The following is a 9,374-nucleotide window of genomic DNA, read 5'->3' on the forward strand; positions in this document are numbered from 1 at the left end:
ATTGGAGCATAGCAAGAGTACAGAAAGGGCAGTCGTCCGAGACAGGCCTGGGCACCGCCAAGAGAGCTGCTTGGAAGCAGCAAAGATATACACTCTTGCTACAGAGATAGACCAAAGATGTCTCCACCACTCTTCCAGCTAGACGCCACAATGCGATATCCTCTCTGGTTCCTTCAAAGACTGCTGTCTCGCTATGTTGTTTTACTAGACCGGGCGTTTTGTAAACACCAAGAATTTCTTTTGTGAATACTATGACGAGTGGTGATATTTTTGCTTATGTTATATTTGCGTTGCATTTGTTATAGGTCTATCTTATTGTAACTAATAAAAATGGACAAGATATGGATGGGTGAGGCTAGGCACACAACACCTTATACTGATGGTGTAGCTCGATTTATTCAGTTTGCTTTTACACATTCAGCAAGAGGAAATACAATATTATGCCCTTGTAGGAATTGTTATAATTGTTCTTGGCATGAAGCTGATGTTGTCCGTGAGCATTTGATATGTGATGGGTTTGTTAATGGATATACAAGATGGGAATTTCATGGGGAGGCCACTCTTCCACCTAATGTGGATCATATTGATGTTGGTGAAGAGGAACCAGTAGAGGAGGAGTGGGATGATGATTTCGAAGAATATGATGAGATGGCTGGCATGATTAGAGACATGAGACACGCTGAAGGGGATTTTAGTGATAGATGCGATGATGAGGGTCTTAGTGATAATGGTGATGAGAGTGAAGCTCTTAGACTTTTAGCAGAATACAATAGTGAGGAGCTTTATCCAGGGAGCACCGGTTTCTCAAAGTTACGTTTCATGGTTAGATTACTTCACACCAAATCCATGGGTGGTTGGAGTGATAAAAGTTTTGACATGTTGCTAGAACTGCTAAGAGAGGCCTTCCCTAAAGGCTCAAAGCTGCCTAAAAATTTCTATGAAGCTAAAAAAATGGTAAAATGTTTTAGTCTTGAATATGTTAGCATCCATGCATGTGAGCATGATTGTGTTCTATTCCGGAAGAATCTTAAAGATGCTGAGGTTTGTCCTGTATGCAAAACTTCTCGTTGGAAGTCTGTAAAGAAGAAGCCTGATGGGAGACATGTACATAAAGTCCCTAGAAAGGTTCTTCGGTATTTCCCAATAAGCAAGAGGCTGCAACGGCTGTTCATAACACCCAAGAGTGCAACAGACTGCAGGTGGCATGACGAAGGACGCACAAAAGATGGGCTTCTACGCCATCCTGCAGATTCACCAGCTTGGAAGCATTTTGATTCTGAACATCCAACATTTGCTGCTGATAGTCGCAACATTAGGTTGATTATAGCAACAGATGGGTTTAATCCCTTTCGATCAATGAATTGTTCGTATAGCATATGGCCTGTAATTGCAATTCCGGTGAATCTTCCTCCCTGGTTGTGCATGAAGCAACCAAACTTCATGCTCTCCTTGCTAATTCCTGGCCCAAAGTCTCCTGGTGCAGACATGGATGTTTTCCTGGAACCACTTATCGATGACCTAGAGCTACTTTTTGAGGAGGGAGTCAGAACCTATGATGCCTCCAAGAAAGAATTCTTCCAGTTGCGTGCCGCAGTACATTCAACTATCACCGATCTGCCGGGTATGGCTACTCTTGCTGGATGTGCCACCTCTGGTGAATATGGTTGTCCTAAGTGTCACTCTCTCACTTGCTCTATTCGGTTGAACAAAGGCAATAAGACATGCTACATGGATCACCGTAGGTTCCTAGATGAAGGTCATCCGTTTAGAACAACACAAAAGGATTTTTTTGATGGCAATGTGGAATCTAGGACAGCCCCTGAAGCACTTACAGGAGCTGAAGTGGATGCCCTTACACAAAACATGGAGACCGTGTTTGGTAAGCACCCTTCTAAGAAACCAAGCACAAACAAACGTAAGCGTGGGGATCCTCCAATAATCCATAAAAGGAGATCCATATGGTTTAGGTTACGATATTGGAAAGATTTATTACAGCCTCACAACCTTGACGCCATGCACATTGAAAAGAATGTGTGTGACAACATTGTTCACACACTTTTGGGCATTGACCGGAAAACTAAAGACAACTACAACTCTCGTCTAGACCTTGAGGAGCTTGGACTTAGAGAGGCTCTCCATCCTGTTCCTATAGGAGAAGATTTATTCGATTTGCCTTCTGCCCCATACACATTGAGCCCTGAGTTGAAGAGGTTGTTTTGCCTAATTCTGAAAGGAGTCAGGTTTCCGGCTGGTTATGCGTCTGATATTAGGAAGAATGTCCATGTAAAGGAGAAGAAGATTGTTGGGCTAAAGAGCCATGACAATCACATTCTACTGCAGTACCTTCTACCGCTAGCTGTGAGAAAAACGTTGCCAGAGGGAGTCAGTGCTGCTATTATTCGTGTGAGTACGTTCTTCAAAAAAAATATTCTCCGGTCATTCGCATAAGTGATATGGAGGAGCTAGAGAAAGAAATAGCCGAGACGCTGAGCATTCTTGAGACAATATTTCTACCATCATTTTTTGATATGATGGTTCACTTGATGGTTCATCTTCCACTTCAAGTGAGGCTTGGAGGGCCTGTGAAATACAGCAACATGTATGCACCAGAAAGGTCATTTTCGCAACCTGAACTTGTACATCACATAAATTATATGTAACGAATTAATTGAGATATGTTTAGTTCATCATGTATAGGTACATGGGCAAGTTAAAGGATAATGTTCGTACTAGGAGTCATCCCGAGGGGTCAATTGCTGAGGGGTACCTTTTTGATGAGTGTCTTACATTCTGCTCTCGATATTTAGAAGGTTGTGAAACCAGATTCAATAGAAAATGTGCAGCCACACTTGATGTTAATGGAGCCCTGTCTAGTAGCATGCCATTCTTCAACAACAATGGTCGATATTTGGCAGGAAAGCTTACAGTAACTTTAGATCATAAGACATTGATTCAGGCACATAGATATGTCCTATTTAATTATGACAACATAGAGCCCTATTTGAGGTATGTTACTGCTAGTGCTTTAGTTTATGAATTTCATGTACGCCCTGTTTAATCATTGTAACATAGCTAAATGAATTTCAACCCCTGCAGTGAGCATGCTGAATATTTGTCCTCAGCTGGTCATATTACTAGGCAACAGATTGAAAAAACCCAGCATGACACTTTCCATGAGTGGTTTAGGTCGCATGTGGCACAATTAGTTGAGAGTAGGCAAGAAGTTCCCGAAGAGATTAAGACTTTGGCTGTAGGACCCTCACTGGTTGCAAGGAGTTATGACAGTTACAGTATCAATGGTTATATTTTTCGTACAAAATCATATGATGAAGGTAGGCCTACCCAATGCAGTGGTGTGGCGCTGGTTTCAAAGTTGTCATCATCCTCCACTGGAAATAGGATATTCTATGGCGTCATTAGAGAAATCATTGAGCTAGACTACAATCGAAAAGGGAATATAGTGCTCTTCAAGTGTGATTGGTTTGACAACCGTGTGCAAGATAAGTGGGTAAAAGTTGATAATCTTGGTATCACGGATGTGAACCTTAAGCATGTGATCCAAACAGGTGATAAGTTGGCTGATGAACCATTCATTTTGGCTTCTCAAGCAACTCAAGTATATTATGTTGAGGATCCTCTTAATCCAAACTGGTGTGCTGTTAATCATCCACCAAGACCAAGGGAATTTTATGATATGTTTGATGTTGGAAATGAAAATTCTGATCAGGCAGAAGTGTCTGTAATGCCTAATCTACATGCTATTCAAACTCCCAAAGTTGATTTAAGAGATATACCTAAAACTAGGGCAGATATCGATGGAATACTTGTCTCTGCTCCCAAGGATAAGCCGAAGTGTGTTATAGTTCTTTGGAATTTATTTCTATACACCTTTATTTCTTTCTTGCAATTCAATCTTCAAATCTTTCCAATTTCTTTGCAGGAAAAAGAATGGCAAGCGAGCGAGAAACTGACTTGTCCAGTCCACTAGAAGATGTGCAAAGAGCAGAGATCCGGAAAAACAATGAAAGGCTGCAGTCTCTTGGGATTCGTTCACTTGTTCGCGAGGTCGATGCATTTAAGCGAGTGCCCCTTCCAACCACAAGGAAAAAGGTGGTCTATCCAACTGAAACATTTTCTTTGGAAACTTCTATTGATAAATGAATCTGCATTAAGTGAAACATTTCTGTAATTGTAGAGAATATATCAGGAAACCATTCCACAGTCAAGTAGAGTGTTGCGGTCTCATTCTGCTATGCATGATGGTGAGGATAGTGAAGAGATGGCTGATGATCAAGTAGAAGAGGATGAAGGTGTGCTTGATGTTCAAGCATCTTTGATTGCTGATACTTATCATGTGTATTCTTGATTACTGCATGTTAATGTTGATGTTGAACACTAATTATTTCAGATGATGGACAAGAGGGTGAGGAAAAGAAAAAGGGTGGGCGGAAGCGCACTAGAATGCACCATGTCTATGATAGACTAAATCAGCCACCCCAGCGAGTGCACTATAATGCTAAAGGACAACCAGATGGCAAGAATGCTTCGGAGTTTTCGAATTTCATTGCAACACTTGTCAAGAGTCATATACCTATTGCACATGATGACTGGAGACAAGTTGCTGTTTCTTGGAAGCTAGAGTTCATGAAAACCTTGAGGGTATGTATGGTCTAGAAGTTCCAGTACATATTCCTATGCTTGCTTGTTATGAAATGATCTTTACATTCATGTTTGTTCCCAGAAATTCTATGTTGTCGATGATGAGCTCAAGGACTGGGTTTGGGGAACTGCCCACAAGAAATGGAGAGATTTCAAGTCAGATTTGAAAGAGAAGCATTTCAAAGAAGAAAAAACCGAGGAAGAACTACTTGCTTGCAGGGATGATAGGGTAACAATTGAGGATTGGCAGTGGCTCGTCACACGCTGGAGAAGCGAAGAGTTTAAGGTTTGATTTGCTTCGCCTAATAATCTAGAAATTCACCACATAAGGTAATGCATACAACTCTAACTACTTTTGTTGTCTTAGAAACGTAGTGACCAAGGAAAAAGGAATCGATCAAGGCAGAAGGTGATGCATACAGCTGGAAGTAAGAGTTATGCCCGTATTGCGTCTGAAATGGTATAAACTATGTCATCAACATTACTTTACCAGAATGTATATATACTGTGTTGGCTAATAGTATACTCAAATCAATATAGCACAAGGAAAATGGATACGCCCCTCGTAGAGATGAATTGTTCCTGAGAACACACTCAAAAAGGAAAGATGGAACCCCTATTGATAAAGACACTGCCAAAATAATTGTAAGTACTTCTGCTCTTCTTGTTTAGTCTCTGATAACTACGCCTTGTATTTTCCCTTGTGAGTTGTGACACATTTTGGCGCGTGATAATTGATTTATTTTAATTCTTATTGTAGTCAGACATAGAGGAAGCAATTGAAACTAATCCAGAACTGCTAGAGAAAACAATTGAGCAAGGTGACGTTTTGGCACATGTATTGGGGAAAGAGAAAAATGGGTATGTTCGGTGCGTAGGAATGGGCCCAAGTCCTGGAAGGCTTGGAATTCCAGGAGGGCAGAAGCTTAAATCTACGAAGCTGCAAATGGCAGAGGAAGAGACCAAGGAGGCATGGCGGGCTAATGATGTTCTAAAGGAGCATGTAGAAGAAATTCGAGAAGAAACCAAATCCAAGATTGATGGCCTTATGGAAGAAATTGACCTACTCAAGTGGATGATGGCGCAAACAATTGCTGCAAACAATAAGACGAAGGTCGGTTGCACAATTCTCTACTTTTGTTCCATTCATTCTACTTTTGCTATTAAACTTGGTTGATCTATTTATGTAAACACTGATGCTTTAATTTATTATTTGCAGAGTATTGAAAGAGAACCTGAAGACCCTGAAGGTAGTGTTGGTGAATCCTATGCTATTGAAGATCACTATGAACTCGATGATGAGGAAGAAAGAGTCCAGCAAGAGATGAGGAAAGCGAAGGAATATTTTGAGAAGAAGCAAGAAGAAGTTCAGCTCTTGCAGAAGAAGAAGAAGGAAGCAGAGCTCTTGCAGAAAAAGAAGGAAGCAGAGCTCCTGCAGAAAAAGAAGAAGGAAGCAGAGGTCTTGCAGATGAAAGGCGTCGCTTTGAACCAAAACAAAGAAGATGCACTTGCTCGGAGAATGAAGGATGCTGAAGGACACCAGAAGAACCAAGAAACCTTGCAGAAGAAGGATGCTGAGACACGCAAAAAACCACAGAAGGAAGCAGCAGTTACACAAAGAAATCATCAGGTGTTGTTTTGATTTCTTCCTCACTTTTCTTATTTCGTGGTTGTTTATTGAGAAGTACTACTATGCAATATTTATCTCATTTTGTTTCATCATTTTGACCAGCAAGGGAAAGAAGTCATACTGTACAATGTTTTTCGTGACCACACTACCCCTGTGGCAAAAGCCACCATTCTATCAACTGACCGAAAGAAGATGGTAGGGGGTAGGGAACTGGGTCTTGAATGCTGTGAAGTTGTCATCGATTACATAATCAAAAGGGATGCTCTACTACCTCGTCCTATTGGCAATATCACTACCATGGGACAAGCTCAAGGGCGATCTATTGCCTGGCTCTACAAGCATGTAGGTTTCTATTTCTGAAGGAAGCCATATCCTGTCATCTTATTGTACTAAATGTGCATATGGAGGTTAAATTTTGTGTATTGCTTCTTGATTTTGTATATGCAGATGGAGGAACAGAAGAAGTCCACGGATAAGCCTACCTCAGCTCCCGTTCAAGAACAGGTACACTTGTCCTCTTTACCATTCCTTGCATAGAAAATATACAATCCTTCATGGGACATCTGAAAGCTAATTACTTATGTAGCTCAATTACTTTGTGGTGTTTGGCTGGAACAAAAACTGCACTGTAGAGATAGGTGCTTTTTGTACATCAATGTATACTTGGATGCAAGCTAACAACATGGACTGCCATTTGCTTGTTTGTGTTTCGAAACGAACACTAACCAGGGGCAAGTCAGTTGATTCTGGGTAGTGTAAATGTTTTAGCCTAACACTACCCAGGTCCTCTTGGCTCTTGGTTGCTGCTTAGCTTTGCTGCGAGCCTCTGTATTGAAGTAGCGTAAAATATATTACTTTTATGTTTAAAAAACCTGACAGTGAACTGATGAATTAGTGGTCTGATCGGTAAAATCCTGAACCACATGCATGTGCAACCAGGGGCGGAGCTGGCTCTCAACCGACCCTGATGCACCAGTTTAATGTAGAATACAATTGTAAAGCAAAATTAACCACACAAAAAATGCCTCAGCTTCTTACAAATTTTAATGTATATCTGGTAGGTAGATACATCCGAATTTTAATAAAGTTAAGATATTTTAGTGGATGAAGGGAGTAGAATAAAATCTTTGGATGTTGCTAAAACACATGTGCACAACAAAGACAACGGCGCCGCCAAGCCGGCGGAGAAGCAGCCCGTGCAGGTCGGTGCCCCCCCACCCCGGTTTTGGTCCCGTATCCCCTATCCCGTGTTCTGTGGCTCAGGTTTCAGCTTGCGGGTTCCGTGCGGCTGGCTCAGTGTGGCTAGTGGCTACTGACAGTCGAGAGTCGAAACTATCATAGCCTCCAAATCTCCTAGTTATCGAGGTGCTGCTGCTGTAGAGTGTAGCGAGTAAAGAAGATGGCATGGCCTTTTTGCTTCTTTGTTCGGCACAACATGTTGTGCATACCATTATCACGTTGAATTAAGTTTAGGAGCAGCTCCACTATCGCAACCATTTTATCACAGGCACCTGTGTTGCTAGGAAACCAGATTAACTGAGTCTAGTTACAGATTAATCTTTGGATGTTGAGATAGTTTCTTTTTCGTTTTTGTTTGATCGATCGAGCCGAGCCACAGCACAACAAAGACATCGGTGTTGAACTATTGATCCGTGTGTGGATGTGCGCGCGGTTGGTGCCTTTTTTCTCGAGAATCGTGGGCATGTAGTTTCAACAAATATACTCTGATTCACCGCTTTGTGCCATGCCGCGTGAGTACATGCCCGGGCGTGTGATCGCAAGATGAGGCTGTTCGCTCAGCCATCGTCTAGACCACGATGCACAAGTCTGGGCCAAACCTGATGCACGACTCTCTTTTTGACGCCAAGTGCTAGTAATTTTTTCTTACCATATGCCCGTGCATCAGGAAGCCTCATTGAGCTCCGCCTGTGTGCAACATTGCTAGTTCAATTTGTTTACTGTGTTTCTGTGATGCACTTTTCTCAATATAACCTGATGTACTTGCATTACTAAGCTCACAAGTAGCACTAAATTTTTCTTGTTCGTCCGTGATCCTGAACCACATGCATGTGCAACGTTGCTAGTTCAATCCTGAATCGGTGGAGCTGGAGGGAGAAATTCCCTGATGCACAAACAAGCTTGCAACGTTGCTAGTTCAATTTTCTTGTCTGTGATGAACTTTTCTCAATATAACCTGATGCACATGCAAGACTATAAGAAGAAAACAGGAGCTTTGACAGTGAGCTTTCTTCAATGTTTCTTTGCTCAATTTTATGTATGTGCAAACAGTGAGCTTGGACGCATCATGACTAGTTGGTAAAATGCATATTCAGCTAACTGTGAGTTTCGGACATGGCAAGTTGTTGATCAGCTATTGACTGTTTTGTTTATGACATTATGTGAATTACTATGACAAATTGCAAGTATTTCAGACTAGTCACATTTTATTGATCTTCTCATTTATTTCAGGTCAACAGGAATGCAGACTAGTTCGTACCATGCAAGGCGCGCCGTGATGACACTGGTGGTTGGATGAGATCTCTTTTTGTTTTCCACCTGAAGTGTCTTGAAATAATTATGAATGTTGCACTGCTAGTGGGCTGATGTATTAGTCGCAATATAACTGGCATATGTATGCAATGTCGAGTCAGACTTCGAATCTCTATATGTATGATCAGACTATGAATCTATCTATGTGATCAGACTATTCTGAATGACCTGATATTATTTCTGAATTCATGTGTATGTCAGTTTGATGACCTGATTTTGATTCTGAATTCATGTGTATGCGACATGTTTGATGACCTGATGTTGTTTCTGAATTCATCTGTATGCGACATGTTTGATTTTGCCAATGGGCTTAGATGACCACATATGTGAATTGATATTGGCAGTGGGCCTAGAATGGCCAGCATGTAGAAATTGTGGCGATTTGTCTGCCGGTAGGATGTTTCAGGCAATCTAACTGCCGGTAGAGATATTTGTGGCGGAAAAACTGCCGGTAAGATGTTTCAGGCAATAAAACTGCCGGTAGAAATATTTGTGGCAGACAAACTGCCGGTAGAAATGTACGGGCAGCATAGCT

At 41.5% G+C, this 9,374-nt stretch overlaps 2 protein-coding genes across 2 annotated transcripts; both read left to right on the top strand.

Annotated features, from left to right (window-relative positions):
- Nucleotides 1-330: 330 nt before the first annotated feature.
- Nucleotides 331-3,971, top strand: LOC139838141 (uncharacterized). The gene is made up of 4 exons (XM_071827502.1): nucleotides 331-2,407; nucleotides 2,811-3,006; nucleotides 3,097-3,852; nucleotides 3,941-3,971. The coding sequence occupies exons 1-4, from the start codon at nucleotides 331-333 to the stop codon at nucleotides 3,969-3,971; spliced, it is 3,060 nt and encodes a 1,019-aa protein (XP_071683603.1).
- Nucleotides 3,972-4,201: 230 nt separating this feature from the next.
- LOC127340112 (uncharacterized) lies at nucleotides 4,202-9,006 on the top strand. Its single transcript, XM_051365891.2, has 10 exons — nucleotides 4,202-4,310; nucleotides 4,409-4,659; nucleotides 4,742-4,945; nucleotides 5,027-5,119; nucleotides 5,200-5,304; nucleotides 5,420-5,773; nucleotides 5,879-6,289; nucleotides 6,392-6,631; nucleotides 6,737-6,793; nucleotides 8,759-9,006. The coding sequence occupies exons 1-10, from the start codon at nucleotides 4,253-4,255 to the stop codon at nucleotides 8,777-8,779; spliced, it is 1,794 nt and encodes a 597-aa protein (XP_051221851.2). The 5' UTR covers nucleotides 4,202-4,252; the 3' UTR covers nucleotides 8,780-9,006.
- Nucleotides 9,007-9,374: the final 368 nt, after the last annotated feature.

Source organism: Lolium perenne, chromosome 3, assembly GCF_019359855.2.
Source record: "Lolium perenne isolate Kyuss_39 chromosome 3, Kyuss_2.0, whole genome shotgun sequence".
Classification (NCBI taxonomy): Eukaryota; Viridiplantae; Streptophyta; class Magnoliopsida; order Poales; family Poaceae; genus Lolium; species Lolium perenne.